Source organism: Pyrgilauda ruficollis, unplaced genomic scaffold (genome assembly GCF_017590135.1).
Source record: "Pyrgilauda ruficollis isolate IOZ18807 unplaced genomic scaffold, ASM1759013v1 scaffold31, whole genome shotgun sequence".
Lineage (NCBI taxonomy): Eukaryota > Metazoa > Chordata > Aves > Passeriformes > Passeridae > Pyrgilauda > Pyrgilauda ruficollis.
The window spans coordinates 8,496,121-8,518,887 of NW_024524489.1; the positions used below are offsets into that span (position 1 = coordinate 8,496,121).

At 36.9% G+C, this 22,767-nt stretch overlaps 1 protein-coding gene across 10 annotated transcripts in view; it reads right to left on the reverse strand.

Moving 5' to 3' along the window:
• Positions 1 to 22,767, reverse strand: part of CDC42BPA (CDC42 binding protein kinase alpha) — a 185,683-nt gene that overhangs the window by 124,219 nt on the left and 38,697 nt on the right. For all 10 annotated transcript variants that reach the window (XM_041473983.1, XM_041473981.1, XM_041473984.1 and 7 more), the window contains exon 3: positions 2,195 to 2,286. In XM_041473983.1, the coding sequence (XP_041329917.1) occupies positions 2,195 to 2,286 (92 nt within the window). The remainder of the gene's footprint in view (positions 1 to 2,194; positions 2,287 to 22,767) is intronic.

Consider the following 22,767-nt stretch of genomic DNA (forward strand, 5'->3'; position numbering starts at 1 on the left):
GAAATTGAGTAGCGTAAAATCAAAATAAGAACAAGTCTGAGACTGTGCCAAAGAAAACTTGCACTAACTTTGTAGTCTACAGAATTTCAGAATTATGTTGATTCAGGAGACAAAAATTACCCCTCCCAGTAACCTAGAGCAACCTTGGTCTCATTTATAGTTTGCTGGAAAGAAAATACATTCTTTCAGATTTCTTAATCTGTCTCAATAAATACAAGTATTGTGCAATTTCATATTAATAGTTTTTTGTGGTTTAAGTAGCAGTAAAATTTAGTGGTCCTTTTTTCAATTTTCTTTAGATATTTACTTGTTATTTTACAGAAAAATTAGCAATTTCATATAGAACTTATTTTCTTAGACAAATGTCTGTGTAGAACTTGTCTTTACTAAACCAGCAAGACACATATCCTTCCAAATATTTATAAAGTCCTACTTTAAGAATATAAAAACCCAGACATCTTCACTGAAAAAGCTCATTTTTCCCCTTACTGAAGATTTTGACAATTAATAGAATCGTGCTGTCTTACTCAGATAAGGAATTAGAAAGTAACACTGTTCCTAGAAGAGAAGAACTAACCAATCCCACAGACTGTCCCCAGAAGAGGACGGGGAAAGTTACATTCTCACTGTCCATGGGATGATTCACCACAAAGAACTTCCTGAGAAAGAACCACGGTTTCTTTGTGGTTTGGCTGCTGTGGAGTTTGATGCTGGTTTAGCAGACAAAAATTACTTCTCTTAAAAACACAATATAAGGCAGGTTTCATGTATGATCCTTCTGACAAGAGGGCACCAACATCAGCGATTTTTCTTATATTTAACACAATCTGTAACTCAGCTGCAACTCCTATGGTAGCACTGACCAAGGCTAATCTTTTAAGCAGAAGTGTTTACATCAAAATGGAGATTGCAACATTCTCTGTGGCAGAGGTTTAGACTAAAGATAAATTATCCCTGAGTAACTTCAGCCTTCAGTCTCCTTTATAAAGAAGCTTTACTCCGGATGGACCAAAACCAAGAGTGATAAAGCAGCTAAATAAATACTACCTTTTTTTGTCAATTTTACAGCTGCCCAATGATTATATTTGCACACAGGGATCAGAGTATGTAATGGCACACACTATAGTAAAAATTTCTCTTCCTAACACACTATCTACAGGAGTCTGCTCTTCCACAATCACAGACTAGCAAAGACTGATTTTCACTCAAGATGCAAACAAGTAAGTGAACCTGAGAACAACTCTTCCCTGTCACATGCCAGAGCCTCCAGAAATCCTCTCCTACCACAGAGAACTTCCATTTCCAAAGGCAATCACAGCATTTTGATCAGAAAATATTTTTCTTATTCTTTGGGTTTAAGTTCACGTTTATTTTCAGGCAGGATGGAGTACCTCCTGCAGAAGCTTTACACACTACCCACATCTGCATTACATTTTGCTATGAAAAACTCAAGGCACTGCTGTACATTAGACTGCCCTTCCTACAGTGTACTGCATGAAAAATCAAGCTCATGCACCCAAAAGAATTAAGAAAAATGGGGCAGAAAGTGAACGTTTTAAAGTTTCCTCAACATAGTGATCAACAGACTTGTCTGGCAACTTCAAGTAAGAGATATCTTAATCAGAAGCAGCAAAAAATTGTATGGTTTGACAGCAGTAGGTGACAACTGAAAAGGAAAATAACATCTGCTGAAATCCTTAAAAGAAATACAGGAAAAATATTCAAAAGTCATTAAAATAGGAAACCAAATGACAGGAAAAGAGAAATTTCTCTATGTTGTTGGAATGTCAGTGTCAATATTTGGCTATCTAAGCTGCTGAAAACTACTTTCAGCCTATACAGTTATCAGGAAAGTTAGCAATTATTAGACTTCTATACCATCAGTTACACACTGATCTCCACCTCCTGACTGGAAAGAATTAGTCAAGCAAATTATTTATCCTCAGACTATTGAAACATGGTCTCTCAATCCATGTCAGCCTGCCTGCTCTCAAAATTCACAATACTTAAAAAGAGCTGTCAAAGGATGTTTAAAACAAGATGTACTTGTATCAAACATTAGGTGGGCCTATAATATCCATTATAGCTAAATAATGCAAAAACCTGTATATCAGTGTATTGTTATGAACTGTCTCTTCTCCTCAGTGCTGCAGGTTTGCAAGACAATTATCCAAACCCTCCTTCTCACACATACCTCTCCAAAGGCTCCTCGACCAATCACCTTCAGAATCTCAAAATCTTCTTTGTGTAGTCGCATCTGTTTCACTTTAGATGTAAAAGGTTTGGCTGAAACAAACGGGGAAAAAGAGAATAATTGAAAAAAACCCGAAAAACAACCTGTGCAAAAATCAAAGAACAAGGTAAGAGTAACACAAAATAGATGCAACCAGAGGCCTAAAAACAAGGGATCATCTTACTTATATACCTATTTATCCTAAAGGAATATAATAAAGTTTAAAGCTAGAAATAATGAAGTAAGAACTAAGTCAAAACTGCTGTGAGAAAAAGGCTTACGAAGTAAGCTTGCTTTTGCCTTCTTTTAATTTAAAGAAAATGGAGTCAAGCTGACTGTATTTTTCCACAGACTTCTGAGTTCACAGACATCCACTGGATGTGTTCTGTATAACTCTCGTTGCAAAAGCAAAGTCTAATATAATGAGTTCACTTTGGACAATTATTAATTTGCTTGCCAATCAGCCACACAATACTGTATTCAATAAGAAATTTAAATGGTGGTAAATGGTTAAGTGGAAGGGCAATATTGGCTTACACAATGAATTATGTAATTTTTTTGAAAAATACTTCTTCAAGGGAACACTTACTAGTCAATTCTTGGTTTTGGAAGGAAAAACAGCTGCACTCAAGACATTATTAACACATTCAGTGAAAAAACTGAATACATTTTCAAGTTAAGCTTCATTTCCTTCTTCTTTTCCCCCATCTTTTAAAATATATTTGAAAGCAGTAAGCAAAATAATGTATTGTATCCCAGACAGGTAAAATCCCAGCAGTGTTTGCAGTAAAACAGTCTCAGGAGCACTATTCTCTCTTTTAGCCCCATTTAGCACTACATTTAACCAGCCATGGTTCATTAATACATGTTCTCTGCATGCATACAAAACATCCAAGTTACTGATAACTCTACAGCAAAACATACATAGCACAACCCTTGGTAAAAAAAAAAAAAAATTAAAATTAAAACTTGAAGTAATTTAGCAGGAAAAGGAGTTCTTTATAAAATTATTGTTCTAAAGGCACGTTCTATACTTTACACAAATGAAATCCTATTAATAAACCAGACACTTCAGCAAATATGGTTCATACAAGAAGGTTGTATCATCAGGACTGGGATGGGTCTCTAAAATACGAATTCAATTTCTGGCTCAAAGGCAGTCTAGCTCAAGGATCCCAAACAAGCAACTTGAGATACTTCACCCAGTTTCACATCTATGAAAAGGGGACAGTATTTTTGTAACAGACAAGGCACTGACAATCACATTGCTGAATCACAAAACCCCAAAAAGGCACGTTGTAAAGTCACCATTTTACAAGGCCCATAAAACCTTGTAAGCTCATGCTTTCAGGGTACAGAGGCCCATCTCTGTCCATTTCTCTCTCCACAGAGGCTGATGGAATCAGTGCAGTTTTATTTGCAGGGAAGAGTTGTGACAGGCATCATATTGCAGAACAATTTGTTCAGAATAACACTTCTAAACAGAAGTGGGGAAATGTTTTCAAAAGCTCCAAAAGCAAATGACCCTAAGTAAGAACCAAGTTAAATAGATCTAGACACATGTAAGAAACCAAATTTGGGTTCTCCTAGAATTCAGAAGTTTGTCTTTCTAGTGTTATTAAATAATCCTGCTAAAACCCTGTAATTCAATTTAGAACTTTAATATTAATCATGCAGCCCTTCAAGGCACTACAGCATCCTTGTCCAGAAGCACACTACGTTCTGCTCAGCAAAGCAACCTTATAAACTGAGTCAAGACACAAGACTACAAGGTACCTGTAGTTTCGATACCTAAAACCCCCCACAAAACGTTTTCATCCTAGGCAAAGTAGCTTTCTAAACCACATTTGCACAATAATGACACAAAAATGCAGGGGTTTATGTTTACAGCACAGCCCCACTAGCATTCGTGGTACAATAGATGAAACCCTTCAAAAATCTCAGTGGTTCCAAAGTCTGAACCTGGTCTCTTTTTTCTGAAATTTCTCAGATAGCAGGAATCAATCCTCTCCCAGGAATTACATCTGTTCCAACTAGAAGAACACCAGCTTACAATTAAAAAAACCCAGCATTAGGTCCAAATAGTAAAGATGCAGCCATGTAACACTGAGATTTTCACTGTAGTGCTACTTTTGCTTTACATTTATAATAACATTATTCAAAATATTGAATTACAAAATTAAAATACAGGTTTATAATATTACATTTTAAATACTGCTGAAATGCAATTTCAACAGAAGTATATCACTCAAGTTCACAGAGATTCCCCAAACTTTCAAGAATCTTTTATTCCCTTAAAAGAAAGTGATTGCAGTAGAAAAAAGTGGTAAGAAAATGTACTGGCTTAACTTGGACAGCCTGAGCTGTGCTACACTAAGTGACTGAATACAAATATTAATACTACTGACTAATACTACTGAACAAATTAAAACAAGCCATTAGAGCCTTTTAACTTGAAAAACAACTGATTGAAAACAAACATGTAGTTCTCAACTGCAACATTTTTTGACCATTATAGGCCTGGCTAGAGTACAAGGCAAAATTTCTTGCTAACAAGCAACAGCATAGCTGTTTAAACCACAAAGCTCTTCCTCACTTTATATTGCAAGGAAAGGCCTGTCATTCTTTAATTATTATGTTCTGAAATCTTCCAGGGTTCCCATAGGGATTCTGGAAAAATAAACATCACTATAACTACTTCAGTCAAATAAAGACGACAAAAATAGGTTTGGAGTAGGTTAGATGATCTGTAGTATCAGCATTAGTGGAAAAGTTTGTAAAACCTCCCTCCTCTGTAACTTTTTTATCACTTCTAGGAGAGATGTCAATGTAGAGCCAAGCAGCTTTTGGAAGAAAGTTAGAGCCCCAGGGGAAAAAAAAAAAAAAAAAAAAAAAAAAAAAAAAAAAAAAAAAAAAGGGGAAAACACAAAAAAAAAAAAAAAAAAAAGAAAAAAAAAAGGGGAAAGACCAAAAAAAAAAAGAAAGAATTGCCCTAGGAATGTGCTCCAAATAGCTTGTTCCAAAAAAGGTCAATTTGCTTTATCATCAATGTTGTTTGTCTACTGTGCAAACATCTGCTGCTCTTGCGGCAACAGCAATGTTAAGTATAGAAAACTTGGCCTGGCCTGGGGTCTTGGAAGGCTCTCCTCAGACAGCATTTCATCCATGCAGCTTTCCAGACTAGGAGGTTAACAGGCAGACCTTTGGCAACCAGTTTGCAGTGTCCTACAAGCCTTATAGAGAGAGCAAATGGTCAGGCCAGGGAATGCTTTTCCAAACAGTGTGCTCCAAGGGGTCCCTGAAAAGCAGATTTGCAGGAACACAGCCCTCATTTACACCCCTGTCTCCCTAAACAGAATCAGCACAAAGTTAACACAAAACAGCACCCTCTTTTTCCACAGGAGCTGTGGTTTCTTTCATGGTTGATATGAGAGTGACACACTTTCTCTGCAGATTTTTGAGAGGCAGTATGGGCATTTCCTTTGGTGCTTCATTCAGCCTACAGAAATACACAGGGGCATAGATGATTTTTTCCACACACACATCCCTTTTCAAAGTTGCTAGCCGTGTGTGATACAGATTAGGGAGCAGCAGTTTGCTGTGCCAAAGAGAACTCTTCCTCCTCCAAACAAGGAGTAAGTGTGGGCAGCCTGGCCGCTGCCTCCTCCTGCTGGTTTTCAACTCACAAGAACTGGAAGTTCATTATATAAAACTTTCCAGCGTGTTCTCTATGGCCACACATTGACAAGTCATACACAATGCTCATGGAGGAGGCTGCTGTGAAAAATACTCTATGTTATCAATCTCCGTGGAGGAGATGGAGAGATAAGACTTGACCTATAAAATCCGTTCTGTGAAAACACTTGGCCACTCCACCTGGCCAGTACTTCCCATCTCACTCTGCCTGGGAAAACTGTGCCACCACCCTCTTGGCAAGACTCCTTGCACTTATTCCATCAATTACTCATGGCAAGGAAGAACAATCTCCCAATTCACCCTCAGGCAACCAATGTACTGCTGCAGTAAGCTAAGCTGCATTTTCAAACAAGGTGAACCTGCCATGACTATTCTTTCAATTTATTTATGTTTCTACAGGTCTTTCCCCACATTTCATGCTCTAGCCATTCATTTCATTTATGCCTACAACGCATACAAACAAAATTCAGTAAAAGGGGAATACTACAAGAGTTAGAAATTTAGATTTTTTCTGGTTGAAATTTAACCAGAACTCCACCAGAAGTAACATGTTAAACACATAGAAAAACACTCAGGAGGAGTCTAGTTGCCAGGCCAGGCATGCAGAGGAACATAAGTTGCACCCCCTGGCCCTGGAAAGGCAGGATTTTATTATAATTACAACAACCATCCAGCAGAAGAGAGTCCAAACAATGGGCTCTGCAGTAGTGACACTGAGCTCCAACAGTCTGTTTATCATATTTACAGTGGGGAAGCAGTTATTAGCATTACTTACAGTCTACTTAATAATAAGGGGGTTATCTATTTTAAACTCTTGGAGACAGAAGTCCACACCTTCCAAAGAGCTGACACAGGGATGGCAGTGACATGGTTGATAGCCCAGTGCAGTTTAGTATTAGAATTATATCAAATGACATCAAAATAGTAAAACAGCTGTTTTGGATGCCTTATTAGCAAAGTTAGTCTCATGCTCCAGCCTTGCTCACTCTCCCTCCAGCTCCAAGTTTCTGTCTGCAGAGCTTAGGCAGGGCTAACCCTGGAATTCAGATTTTCCCAGGCTAACCTGCTGGGGGGCTCCTGCTTCTCCCTCACCTGCCAGTGCCCCGTGCCCTCCCCAGCACAGCACTGAAGGGAACCAGGGGTGCTGTGGGCATGGGCTGAAATTGAAACCAAGTGAAATGAAGATCATGTTGACTGCTAAAGAAAGTGCAGCAGGCCCGGAGCAGCAATTGGGAACGTCTCCACAACTGATTTAAATAGAAAACATAACAAGACAGTGTTCATTAATTCCTCTCTGTGTCTTGCTGATGCTGCATTTACTTTTGGATAAACAAGCTGGCTAACTCTGCTAAGATTGAAGACTGTACCCTTGACTGACAGGCTGCAGTAAGATACCCATATCTTACTTCCCAAATTACAAAACACACTTCCTTATTGATCAGGCATCCCACAGCAAACCCAGCCTTCTGCCCACTGCACTGTTCAATGTAAAATGCCATGTCAAGCCAAAGGTATAGAAATTTAAAACTGTATCCACCAGAATTGTCAACAACAACAGTGAAAGTTAACTCTGAAGGAAATAGATTGGGAAAGAAAACAACCACCATGGGAAAGTAGTCACTTGCCATTTCAAGACAGAAACCCTTTTGCTTCACTAGCTACAACTCTTTGTTAAAAAATACATACAGAGCTTCTCCATGCAAATGAGAAAAAACACATAATATAAGAGATTGTCATTTAACTGAGTACCAGAAGGCTCTTTACTTCTTCTTAGTGCTGTCTTTGGGGGTAAAAAAACCCTAAATTCAACCACCCCAACAAAAACCTCACCACAAACCCAAAAGAGAATAATATATTGACAGCTCTGTTTTTTACAAGTGTTCTGCAGTTTTGAAATTTTGGCTGAATTCCTGAAAGAAACTTCACAAGTATTTCTACTTTATAGGCTTGATCCAAACCTAAAGTATTTATTTTCCACTGGCTTCTATCAGCTGAGATTATGAAATGTGTAAATAGCATTTTTGACTTAAGACAGACCACAGCCAGAGCTTTCAAAAAACTCTAGAAAAGAGGTGTGAGAGAAAACCACTCCCAAAAAAAACAGTCTTTCTTCAAACAAAGGGGAAGTAATTGACAATCAGCAAGGCAGAGCTGCTTAAAGCATAATTTGAGAGGAGATGGAAAAGAAATCTTTCCTCTCCACCCACCTAAGGTTGGCAGAATAGCCAAGAAGGTTTTGTTGCAGTTTCTGCCAACTCTCTGGAGGAAATCGGGGTGAAACACTGGAGTCAACAGCGATAGCAGCTGAACCACAGAACATTAGTCAAGACAATGTAAAAAATAAAAGCCACAAATACCCTTCTCAGTTTTAACAGTTAAGATTCAGTTTTCACTCCCTCAGTACATTTTTGACATGTTTTCCCTGATGAACAGTTAAGTGCCAGCATCTCTAAGTACAAGTTAAGAATCTGGCATTTTCCAGGAATGAGAAGCATGTCCACAAATTCCTGTACTATGGTATAGACAGACACAATATTCTGGATCCTACTGTGTTTGCACCAAGGTCAAGTAGAGACCATCCAGACAACTTTGGCTACAGCTACCACAAAATATTCTTCAACGGGAACTGGAAAATCAGGGAGAAAAATAAAATACCTTTCCCAAACATACTGGAGTAGTCCTGGTTTTTCCTTCCCCAGACTCAAACGAAAAATAATCCCTGTGTTCACAAAACACCCACTGCAGATCTGGACAACACTTCCATACCACATCAAGATATAGCCATTTTTTTTTTATATTACCTTTTTTTCCTCATCCCAAGAATTTCAGTAAACCACCCTATGTTTAAATATTATTATACTAGCAACAAAGTGAAATATTGAACTTTAATTCAGCCTGCTGTGGATTGGAATTCTAGAGCAAGACTTAACTGGTTGTGCTACAAGACTCCTGTTCCACCTATTAAAGAGGGCAGAAATGCTCTGAGAGCAAATCAAGAGCAGACAGGAAGAAAGTTTTGTGACATTTAAAAACCCTGAAAGGCTAAAACAAAGGAGAAGGAAGAAGGTGGCCTTACACTTTATAAAGCAGAACGCTGCTTCACTCCGTCCCTCATGGTGCCGCAGAGCTGGAAACAAGTCAATTAAAATCACACTTCCAACAGTCAAGCTTAAACTTCACATTCCCCAATGCCTGACAAATAACTCAGGATGCTGGTATTTGCCCAAAAATGCTGGATGTTTCAGCTCTAAGTAAAATAAATCAGACCTGTGTTTAGAATTACTGAATGATCTGAAAAATCAAGATATATCAGGTATCAAAAATACTTTAAGGAGAATTCTTAATTCAAAGCATTACTTTTTCTTATGTAAAGCAGAAATAACACCTTCTAGTCTGACTAGACTCTGGAAAAAGAGCTGTTTGTGGAACACTGTGTGAAATGATCTGAAAAATCAAAAGATATCAGGTATCAAAAATTAATACTTTAAGGAGAATTCTTAATTCTTCAAAGCATTACTTTTTCTTATGTAAAGCAGAAATAACACCTTCTAGTCTGACTAGACTCTGGAAAAAGAGCTGTTTGTGGAACACTGTGTGTTGATGAATATCAGAGAAAAGAAAAATCAAACACTGGGCAATAAACAGAGCATGCAACCACTCTTCAGTGAGGGAGGGGGGAAAAAGAAAAGAAAAGGGGAGGAAGAATGTGTCAAGAAATAGCACTCTACTCTGAAAATCAGCTACTGTAATATCCACAGCTAAGGCCTGAAATATGTACTCTCTCAAAGCAGTTGTGGAGGTATCAATAATTTCACAGTTTCCTTTGTTCTGCATTTATGTTTTTGCACCACACATAAAAGAATTATCAATACATATTTGATTTATAATTGAAATAATCCTCTCAATTAAAATATAGAAATGAACCCTCTCTAGAAATTCTGGTGCATTCTGTACTAACATAGAAATGTTTTATTTCTAGAAGAAAGCCAGCAACTTCAGTCAATTGAGTCCCCTGCTCAGCTTCCCAGGTATTTCACATCTCTGCAGAAGTCTCCATTTCTGAAGCTACAGAAAGAAGGATTTTAAGGGATACTGCCTTACAATCCCTTCTCTTGCTTCCCTTTATCAGAATTTTAATTAAAAGAAAATATATATATAAAGCAAATATACTGAGGTCAGGCATTTAATACTCTTTTGCAGATACTGAGAGGCTCATTACATCTTATATGAGCAACTAAATTTTTGCTTTTGAGGAGAAAAAATAAGCTGTAAAAGCTCTGTAAAACTTAAAAGCACTTTTAATATTTTTTAATTAGTTAAATTATATGCTCTAATTCTTGTGAGAAGGGGAGTGAACAGACTCTCCACAAACTTCCCTTCTCTAAAATGACTCATTTGCGTAGCCATATATTCTTAGCCAACACTTACACTTAGAACCTGTCATAATGCACACCTGTCAAGTCTCACACAGCATACAAATTATTTGAGTCCTGTCTCTCACTCCTCCACTATGGTACTTTCCCCCCCAAATTCTCTGCACATCCCTGCAGACACTTCCCACCAAGCTGCAAGGGCCTCAGAAGGAGGACAGTAATGCAGCCAAACCCAAAATAGCAGGCAAATTCCTCTCAGGACACCACTGGCAGGTGCCCACAGGATGAACATGAACATGTACCAATATACTCTGTTTACTCTTTAAGGGCATGGCACAAACCTGCTCATAAAGCATTTCATTTACTGCAGGTTTCACTGACACTTGTTTGTATTTGCATTGCAACACAGCTCTAAAGCCCCAAGCAGAGCTACAGAACTTGTACAAACACACAAAATTACACTCCTATTTTGGCCCTTATAGACAATATTTGAAATAAAAATGTTATATGAAGTCCTCCATTCATAACATTAAACTGAATTTCAAATATTAAAGTTAAAACTCAGAAAAACAAAACCAACTTCAATATAACGTGTGTCAAATGGAAATATGAAAAACTATACTGAGTAGGAACTTGGTGTTGTGAGAAGGAATTTTGCCTAGACTAAAATAAGGTTCATCTCCACAACTGCTTTTTATTGAAGTTTCGAGTTCCCAGTCACAAAAGAAGAAGAAACACCTTCCCTATGTCAACAGCAATTATTCCACCTGGACAGCTTAAGCTCCTCTTCCACTCATATCCCACACCATTTTAAATGCCATCACCCTGTACTGTTTGTACTGTAAGGACTGCAAACTTACTCATTTGCTTGCTCCTTGAATTTCAAGCTGGGTAATCCAATTGAACAGGTTCATTATTGTCTGGTTGTTTTGCATTGACACAAGGATAAAACAACTATAATTCAAAATAAAGTAATGTTTCAAGAACTGTTCTTAGTTTTGTGACATTTCAGGGAGTTATTACACTAACAGCAGCCTTTTATTAAAGAAACCACCCTCCTTAAAGGTCTCCAAAGATCTTAGAACTTCAGCACTCTTCCAGAGTTACCTTACAACTAATGCAAATAAAAAAATAATTAATCATTTGGTACCATTAGGATGTAAATTGCCTGTAATAAACTTGATTTGGCCCACTTGAGAATAAAAACCACATCATAAAACTTAAGCACCTAACTGTGCACCAGATCCGGCACTCTATTTCCCAACTACAATCATCTCCACTTTCTTCCTGATTAAGTGATCACTGTAAAATAATGCTGATTAAGATATTTTTATTTTGACCCCACTTCACCTCATGGCAATTTTAATAATTTGATCCTCAGCGGTGCTGAATCACTAAAACCTGTTGCTAATGCAAACCATCCCCATTAACATAAATCCAACTTTCAAGAGAATCTTTATTTTGAAGAAGACAAATACAGTTCCCAACACCTGTAACCAACCTATAATAAACATTTTCTGTAAGCAGGAAGTTCCTATATAAACCACATTGTCTGTAAGCACACATGCAGGTGTTAAGAGATTGCTTTGATCCACACCTTCTTTCTAACACCAAGGTTGCAGGAAAGAATAATTCTGGAACCCAGAGGATGGATTTAATTATTTATGAAACCAAAGAGAAACCTGAGCTTATTTTTTAGTAAGTATATTGGTTCTGGTTTTAGGTACCCTTAATGCTTATATTACCTACACGTAAAATGTTTTCAAACCAAACTCCAGGTTTCAAACTGTCCCTTTAGAATTCCTAATGAATCAAGTGAAGGGATTCACTAATGGTGCACCTGAACTGATTCTGTGCTACTGAGCACATCACTTATTTCAGTATGTCAATGACATGTCACAAATGAGAGAGACCTCAAATCCATGAACTCTTAAACACGCATATTTGCAAGGCTGAGCCTGAATGAAGAGTCATCTTTGAATAATTTTGAAAGAAGATACAATTATTTGGTTTTATTTACCAACTTAAGATCAAAAGAGAAGGCCACGAGTGAAATTAACAATCTTTCTGTAAATGACTGATCGGTTCAAACTATAAACTAGTCTTGAAGAACAATTAAACTCAATACAAACTATTCATCATCTTCAAATTCCAGACATGTTTTCAAAATTTTGTAAGCTTTTTCCCCTAAATACAGACAGGAAATATGGTATTATATGAATCTGATATACTGGAGAAGAAATGTTTTGCAAGTTGTGATCCTAAACACATAAAATATCCACTGAGTTCTGAAAATTCTTTGAATGCTTTTACCCAAGTTTTATCTCAAAAGTCTTGTTTATTAGAAACTTAAAAAGAAAAATCATGGCAAGACATAGCACACACAAACAAGTCGGAGATAAGTAATGAGATAATATGGAAGTTGGATACATTTTCAAAAGGGTGCAGAACACAAATTTTTTCATTTCTAAAACCAGCAGCAGTTTTACAGAGTCACTTAGTTACCTCAATAAATCAACCCCACTTCAGAAGAAGGTAACATTCCAGAATTTTAGTTAGCACTTATAATTTTTAAAAATTAGCAAATTAAATACTCAAATGGAAACTTCACTCTAATAAAAATAGATTTCTGGGAATAAGACATTTTGAAAATATAAATCATAAGCAAAATGAGTGCTAGAAATTCATTACTCTTCACTCTGAAATTAGTTTATAAAAGGTTTGATCTATGAAAAAAGTACTTGCAGAGACATGAATTCATAGCTCTCATTTTTATAAATGTCTTGTTCCACAGACTACAAAGCAGCAAGTTAAGAAGTAGTTCACAGTAAAATGTAAGCAAACACATGTTTCTATTTGGCATGGATAATTTATGTTCCACATGATATGACAAAACCCATTTCACTAATTATTTCATCATCTTTCCCTTTTCAGCAAGAGTCCTCAGTTCAAACACCTGCTCATGACACCTCCTCTTCCTCTGGGCTTGAGCAACACATTAAAGTAGTGAAAGCTTAAAAACAATGTGAAAGATGGTCAAAACTTTCTCCAAATTCTGCAAATTTTTAATACTTTTCCATATGAAAACAGTACTTTTAAACCCTGTTTGGCAGTTGGGTCTAGTCTCAGGTCAAAAGTAGATTATTTGCATTATAACCCAGTGAACTCCCTACCTATTACAAAGAACACAAGAAGTGCAACATTTCCCTTCCCACAGTCTAAACACTGGGGTTTTTTTCTGATCTGAAATCTTTACTAAAGTGTGCCAACTCCTGCCCTCATTAACACCTATTTTTAGATTGTTAGTCTGTATTTACTCAGAATTTACCACAAAACATTCCTATTAGTTTTAGCTTGATTTTACAACATTACTCATCAAAAAAAAAAAAAAAAGTTGCTGGTTTTGAAATTCTCAGGTTATATCTGAGTAAATAAAACTGATTTCTGAAGCTAATGTCAAACATAAGTGAAAAATGATCACTCGAATGCCATATATGCAAGAATTCCAAATGCATTTTCCCCCAACAACTCTGACTGAACTCATCCACAATTGATGCCTTTTCATTCCTATCTATACATTGCCAACTTTCTACTCTACATGAATATTTCTTTCCACCCAAATTTTTATTCACATAAAAATGTAAAACGCAACTGATTGTTTGAATATTCTCATTTTATCTCAAAGTGCATTCAAAAACTATCTGTAGAGTAAAAAACACACCTGGAAAACCTAAATTCAGTCCGGATATGGGAACTCCTGTAAACTACTTTAGCAACATTCATTCAGAGGAAATGGGCGGCTTATCTAGCTGCTGAAATGGAAAGGACTCTTTCATACAATAAGGTATTTTGGGATTATGTTCTTGCTATTTTTCAAATAATGATGGTGTATAAATTAAAAAATTTATATCCAGCAGCAAATGGAAGGCTGGTGTTTACAATAGCCATTGTGTACACAGTCTATAAAAAGCAAACAAACCAGAAGGGCAGAATGCAAAGTCCTTGCAAAGACCTATAACAGAGGTGGCATTCAGAAACATTTGGGTTTCATCCTCTAGGTTTACAACTGCCCTCAGACAGGTGTGGATTTATAATTAAATTAATAATTTTGACTAAGCATTATCACCACCAACAAAATCTGCTACACATAAATATACATGACTTGCTGTCAGGAAGGTGACACAGACTGGAAATAAGAATCACTCCTGCAGTCACAGCACGTGTGTCTGCATCCAGGTGTCCTCATACCTTCTACCCTTCACCTGACCTGAATCAGATGTGACTCAGTGGAAGATGTTTCAAAGACAATTCACTTTTTTGCACGTTCTGCAAAGGCAGTCGGGTGGCAGGAGAGACTCCTAAACACACACAGCCTAAAAGAGCACTCCCCCTTACTCCCTAATCCCAAGGGAACACCCTGGGAAAAACCACAGCGGGGGGAGCACACATCTGCCCACACAGATTGTGACAAAACCTTTAACTCAGAGACTCCACTCAAGCAGAAGGCACCATTAACGAAAAATCAAGTTTTATCACTCACTTCTGCTCACAGAATTACTTCTGAGGGTTTGTTCTTTTCCTGTTTTCTGGGGTTTTTAAAATCAGGAGTCTGTGCCGAGACTCTTAGTGGAACCAGTAGATAAAACTGCACAAATACTGAAATATTCATGTGGAGTACTCCCTCCACATCTTTTACCAAACAGATAAATACACAAATACTTTGCATAAAGTTTGGGCAACTCCAAGGGTCACAACTTTTCTGATTTACTGTTTCCTCTGACATGCATACATAGAAAAGATGATTCATAAGAGAGTGAGATATCACTCTCTAAAGCTAAGAAATCTTTTTCTAGAAACCTGACATCCACAGAGTATTTCTGTAAATAGGAAAATTATTTAATACACATTAATTTTAGAAATTACTGCCATGTCTTGGGCCCAAATCCTCAGAAGAATGCAAACATTGAACTTCCACTGAAATCAGCCAGACACCTGTGACTGCACAACTCTGAACTCCCATGCAAACTGCCAGCTTCAGACACGAGAGAATTAGAGAGTTGTGAAAATTACTTGTGTACACAAGGGTACATCACAAAAGAAAGGAAAAGAAAAGACACTTCAGAGAATGAGAATCAAGTGTTCCCTTGTATACTAGAAAGATGTCAAAGTCCGTAAAAAGGGTGTAATGAATACAGAACACCCTCAAACTCCTCACTTCTCTTTTTGTTAGTACTTCATTTCAATTTTTACTTAATTTACACAGAGGGATAGACAAAACTATGATAACAGGGAGCATCTTAACATGATATATCATAAGAAATGTTCAATACATTAATTTTCTTGCTTTTAATTGTGATTGTTTCCTGATTTAATCAAACAGGTATTTATATGCATTTAACTACAAAGGTCTCACCTTCCAATGATAACCTAATTTGAACTTTATATATATAAAATATCACATATTACAGTGAGTTTAGTTGTGTATGTTAACAATTACTACTTCTTCATGTCTTGTTTCTGTAAAGTTACCTGGAGCTAAAATTAAAATGAAATTACTTTCCTATAGTTTCTGAGTATTTCCAACTACATCTCTCATACCTTTTCATCAAACATCAACTTACCCCTCTAACTTACAATGAAGTTATTGGAATATCAGTATCAAAACTCATCCAAAATCAAGCTTTCTCAGATGACTTCTAAAAGCCTTGCAAAAGTTCCTTCTACTGGAATAAGGTACTGCATGTCCTAGTCATTATGAGTTTTCCTCAGCTGAGATTTTTTTGTCCCCTCCCTGTGTTTTCTGCATCAGCCATGGTACAACGCTTCCCCTCAACCTGTTAATCCACGAAGGATCAATATTCACTGCAGAGATAAATTTTACTGCTTGCTCCCTTATAAATTTCAAATAATGAACCTCTCAGTACTATTTCAAATGTCAACAGAATCTCTGGCTCAACACAACAGCTAATTTAAATCAACTATTTCTGTGTGAGAAAGAATGGTAAATGCATTTGTTTTAATCCAATACTACCACTTGATTTAATTCATACTCAAAGATGGCAGCACCAATATAATCACAGTAAGTACAAAACCTGCAGAGATTAAATTTTCATCTACACTGTATTAAAGCAGTTCTTTACAAACCACAGGATAAATGGATACCTTGTCCTTAAAATTCTTCTGGATCTCAAGAAGAATCCAGCTTGAGATGGAGAAACTGTGACTGTCAGTAACTTGGGCTGCTAGTCACTGAAACACACAAGACTTGCTTTGGCTTCTCCTCACTCTTACCAGCTGGCAGTACAACTTGCCCAGGCTCCATCTGTTAAGAGTTGCTCCTGCTGCAGTGATTTCCCCAGTTACAATTATTTAAGTACATTTTAGAACAAATGTGAATTCAATATTTGAGAAAGTTAATGGCCTGACAAGTACATGCTGTCTGAAATGAGGGCAGAGCAGGTGGGAACACAATGCACTAACCCATGTGCTTGATCTGAGTGACATTTCCACAGATAATGGCATTTCAGTTTTTTGGGCTCAACCAAATCACACATATCTCTGCTGATGCTAATAAAAAGATTAAATAAACAAGAAAATGCATTAGATACACTTCAGTCAGCAAGGCCTACTGACATTTACTCTCAAGGGTTCGAGGAAGTAAGGAAAGTAATTTCTGACTCATTAGATATTCTAGTCAGGAACACACAGAGAAAGAACACAGCTCCAGAAGATCTAAAATGAACAAAAAAAAAAAAAAAAAACTTTTAGTTTTTGTAAAATCTGAAGTCCACACCCAAACCCTCCTCCTGAATATACCTGTCTGTCCTGCTGCCTGAAAGCACAGTGGCAGAATTCAAGCCTGACAGATGACTACCAATGCAGGACGTCAACAGGTTACTGAAATTAGCAGTCTAATCACCAGGGGACTAAAAAATGTGCACTCTCCAGCTGAAAGTAAACCTACTAACTTCCAACCATGTACAGTGGAAAATAGTGGGTGGGCTGAAATTTGCTTACAGTGAGCTGAATCCCAGTATGCAAACAGGCTCCTGCACTCAAAAGGAAGGAACAGTGACAAGGAAATTATGATACAGCTAAATTAAGGGAGTTACAACCAAGCCTGCTCCTCCATCTATCCTCTTTCTATGACTGTCCATAGATAACAGGGAACAGTCTGTGTTAACTGAGCTATCAAAAAACTTATTTTTATACAGATATAATGCACATATATATATATATATATGTATGTGTGTGTGTGTGTGACTGTGTGTACCCACACATCCATATATAAATATATTTCCCACAAATACGTATATTCCACTAAATAGAAATTTCCACAGGAAGGGCATGCATGTAGGGAACATGTAGGGAACACCAAGTCCCTTAGAGCAATTCCTTACCTCCAAACAAATCTCAACTAAAAAGGATCATAAAGAGAGTAAAAAATATTCTAATTTAGATGCTTTCTTGAGTGGCACCATCTGTTTTCTATGGGAGATGAAGGGAATAGCTTGAAACCATCCTGGTATCTGTTGGAGGGACAACACAGAAGAGCATAAGCAATCCAGGAGGATGCTGGAATGAGCTGATAACTTCCTTCTCCAAGTGATAGAGGATCCAAGAAGTGCTATTAATGGTGTTGTGGCTTAATCCCAGCCAGCAACCAAGACCTTTTTCTCACCAGGATGGAGGGGCCGGTGTTGAGTGTGAAATTCAAGGGCACCCTTGGCTGCAGAGACCATGAAATGGTGGCATTTGACATCCTTTCAACACTATATAGATATTTTTTTAAATAAGAAAAAACTTTAAAGCCTTCCTCCGAAAAGTTCCTTTCTCTCATAGAAGCACCTAAATTCCTATGAAGCTATACAATTACATAGCCAGATGAAGACATTTATACATGTTACAGAATCCTCTGCTAGAAAAGTAATAAGGAAATTTTAAAAACCCCACAACAAAACAACAGGTATCTCAGCAGATCTAAGGATGAGGGCAGCAGTCGAGGAAGTCCTCTGCTTTTTAAGACCCCAGCTGAACCCAAGCACAGTGAAGGCAATTTTGAAGCACTCTGAATAGACTTCACCCCCACAGCCTGTGCTGTGGTCTGCGGAGTGAAGGAAGTGAAAGTTTATCCCAGACACATCCAAATTCCTGTGGCACAGCCTCTGCAGATATGAGAGCACCATCAGAAGAAATCAAAGAAAACCAACACCCAACCAATGTATTTCAACACCTGGCCCCAAACCAGACAACAGCAGCCAACAGCAGCCCTGATGTCCTGACAAAACAAGAAAAAATTCTTCTGTGCCCGGTGTTATAACTGCTTGTTCTCTTCAGCAGACTCCATCCCTGTGTTTCCACACCAGGGGGGAAATTTGCCTCACCTGCTGCAGAGCTACAGCAGAGATGAACTGAAAGAAATATATCAGATTTTAGGATTTGGCAGGGTTTCTTTAGATATAGGTTTAGCTGGAAGTTGGAAACGTAAGCAGAAGGTAACAAAGACAACAGGATTACAACTAAGATCCCAAGTTTTCCACCAAATTCTGAAGGAAGCAGGGAATGGAGGTACAACAAGGCAACTTTTTTTGTCATGAATTTTCGTCTGGACACCACAACTACAGTTTAATGTCACCACTAGTGACTTGTATCTGTTCTTAGAGAACCTGAAGTGCTGCAAGAGCATGTGGTGGTCAGGAAACACAGCATCACTGGAGAACCTAAGAAGATATGTTAAAAGGGACACAAAAGAGCATTATAACACCATGTACAAAACTGTACATTATATTAGATGTATAACAATGTTTATCAGGAAATCCAGAGTTGAGGCCCTTATGCTATGTCCAACTTTCAGAAGAATATAAGACAAAATAACTCAGACAACATCCTTTGGGCTGTAAAACAATAATGGACATTGCCAAGTTTCAATGTCTGTACAACTGCAAAAAATCTTACTGTATCTGAAAGAAATAATTTTAGTATCTCCTTAGTATCATCTTTTTTAGATTTAAAATGAGTCTGTAAGTCAGATATCTTCTTGAAAGATTATGAAATATTTCTAAAAATATGACTGATTTAAATACCAAAGATTACAGATTTAAAGAAAATGTAGATATAATTGCCTAGACATCACATACAAGAATTTCCTAATTATTAGCAGTACGTTTTATTTCATTCCAAAAACTGACCTGTACATTAGAGAACACTAACTAGTAAATTAACCTGAAGAAAATTAGTGTACAAAAAGAAAATATCCCTCTATGTAATGGCTATAATCTATGAAGCTGTGCACATAAAAGCCATCAAAGGAAAAAGCACCACCTTCCTCATACCTGAAGTCTCATATGCTTTATTCACTATCTGCACTTAAAGAAAAAGGACATCATGGAAGGAACACTGTGAACACATCCGTATGCACAGTTTCTTCTCAGAGACCATAAAATGTCTTCTGGGTTTGTTTTGTTTTGGGTCTTTTGTTGTTTTGTTGGTTTGGGGGTTTTGGTTTTTTTAAATTTTATTTTAAGGAACTAAACTCCAACTTCCCTTTTTGAAACACTGTGGTCACTGAAGCTTTGATAAAGTGCAAAAGAGATTTAAGGAAGCACTCCTGACTGAAGGCACCAGGATGCCTTTGAGGGCATTTCCACATATAATCTGCATGATCTTCATTTTTCCTGCTACCTAAAGTTGGAGAGAGAGAAGGAAGCATCATCATGACCTACTGGAGTTAGGCAGGTTTATATGGTGATTTGTTTCCCCAATTCTTTCCTTATCTAATATAGGCAGTAGATAAAAATCTCCCCTGAATCCTGCTTCTGTGCCTCCAGGAAAGGAAGTCTTGCTTTGCTCCCCATCCCACAAGTCCTGAAGTACATGTGACAGAGAAAACAATTTCTTGCCCCATGAATACTAATTCCTCTCACTGATCCAAGAAACAAACATTTTGTGCTTACCCAAAACTGCAAACAGCCATTTATCAACTTCTGCACATGGAGAAAATAATTATTTCCTGGCCAATTTTATTTGAGAAATACTTCAAATGCCATATATATACACATACACATAAATTTGTTGTCAAGGTAACAGGCCTGAATTTTTTAGAAGCTGAGAGCAGGGTGGCAGCCAACATTCAGTTCTCACCTGATATTCTCAACAGAACCCCATGCACAGCCTGTACACAAATTTTGAACTGTCATTCAAGATCACATTTTGACTTATGAAAATAACATACTGGAATATGTGGATGGTTAAAAACATTTAAGTAAATAGATAACAGAGCAATTTTAAAAGAAAAAATCTGGATGTTTTGCATGTTAAAATGACCTCATGACACCAAACAGCAAACCTGTGTTGTAAGGAATATCTAACATATTTCTGCCTCATTTGGGGGAGAGATTTTAACATATATATGTGTGTTGAGTAACAATGTAGTTATATTATTTTCCTGAAATCAAGAGTATGTTCACCCAACTGAATTATTCATTGGTACAAAATCACAAGATAAAACAAAAAGATACAATAGATGGGAAGAAAAAAAAAAATTCCCATTGCAAAAAATGATCCATCTCTGACGAGATGCATGAGGTCCTGTTAATTATGCAAAAAACAGGATTCCTTCTTAAATTGTCCTATAAACATGTCCCTTCATCCATGAGACAAGAACATTTCACTCTATTTTTGAAAGCTAAATAGCTAAAGACACCATAGAAACAAGCCAGCTATTATTTAATCAATAATAAAAGGGGACTGTTATTGACATGATTTGCCACATTTCCTTCCAGAGGAAATGGGAAAGCCATCTGAAAGAAGATTCAATTTCTTCATTTGATTGCCACCTTCTTCCCTTTTAGGCAGTGGCTTCTGCTACTCTCTCCTTTTCAAAGTCACCTTATTTTCTATTTAGAAGTGCAAAAGGACCTGACAGCAAACATAATTAGGCTGGATAGCAACCAAGGTGGCAAATCTGTGGCTGCCCTGCTCTCCTGCCCTCCAGCCCCACACCGGGCTGCTGCTGCTATTTATATCATTGTGTGCACGCACAGTAAACACAGCCTTCAAATTCTCTTATGTTTAAAAAGGTGATAACCATTTCCTTGCTTCCAGCTCAACTTCTAAAATAGCAGTATCTTCTTCACAACACAAATAATTAAAAATAGCTTCTTGTCACATGGCCATTTATTCCAATGATATGCATTTAAAAAGCCACCAGTCTAAATTCAGTCTCAAATGAAACATATACTATGTTTTATGGCTTTCTAAGCATATTACCAAGCATTCAGGATAGTCAATCAATTAGAATTTTATTTACTTAAATCTTGATTAATTTTTTTAATGTTTTAATCCATAACTCATTGCAGACATCATACAATATAGAATCAAAATAAATAATCAAGTATCAATTTAACCATTAAAGATATAAAAGAGAATTATACATCCATTTATTTTTATTATATGTAGTCATGAATAGATATAATATATAAAGTTATGTACAAATATAAATAAAGTGCTAGCACTCCTGTTAGTACACTAGAGGAATATAAATGCTTTTAGTACTGATTATAAACAAAAGTTAGCAAAAAGTGAAGATGAAACACTGTATTTTCAATTGCGTGCTTTTTAATTAACCCTCTCTAAACTCAAACACACATATAACTAAAACACCCAAATTCACATCCTGTAGACCCTTTTACCTCAAAAAAATTTCTCCCAGGGTGCTCTCCCCAGCTACGACCTTGACACTATGGAGCTCCTCTGCTACAAGGGATGAAATAAAGCAAGTGTCACCTCCAATGTAAAACACTCTGAAAAAAATTGCTTTCACAGCAGTAGCTTCCCCTTTCTCTTTTGATGTTTCAAACCAAACTTGACAACAGCAAGATAGCACCTAAAAGAACACTTAGACATAATCTATATCATCTTGTCCCTGTACCGCCTGCAAGCAACACTCCAAAACTTGGGTCCAGAAAAAAAAAAAAAAGAAAGAAGCTTCCACTAAGTAGTTAAATCTTCTTCTATGGGAATGTGAGAAACTGTAGCTTTTTCTGTCTATTCAATTCTGCTACTCTGTCCTAGAAAAATCATAAATGTAATAGAAATAATATACTTGATCTGGAGGCAGCAAAAAGACCATCAGACTTTACGCCTAGTGTCACCCTTAAGTAAAGATGGCAGAATTTCACATCTCTTCAGTAAAAGTTCATATCCCCCCCCCCTTTTTTTTTTTTTTTACTTCCTTTTATAAAATTAGCAGCCATCAAGTGAAATTTTATTTGGAAGAAATGTTGCATACTCTACACTTCTTTAGAGTAACCTCTTTTTACCTAAGGGAAGTTAAAGACAACAAATCAACACTACATAACAGCTGCAATACCCACACAAAATAATTTGTGAGATTATTAAGTATTATTAAGTAAGCACAAGACAACAACTGAAAAACACTCTTTAGCTAAAAAGTTATTTTGTGTC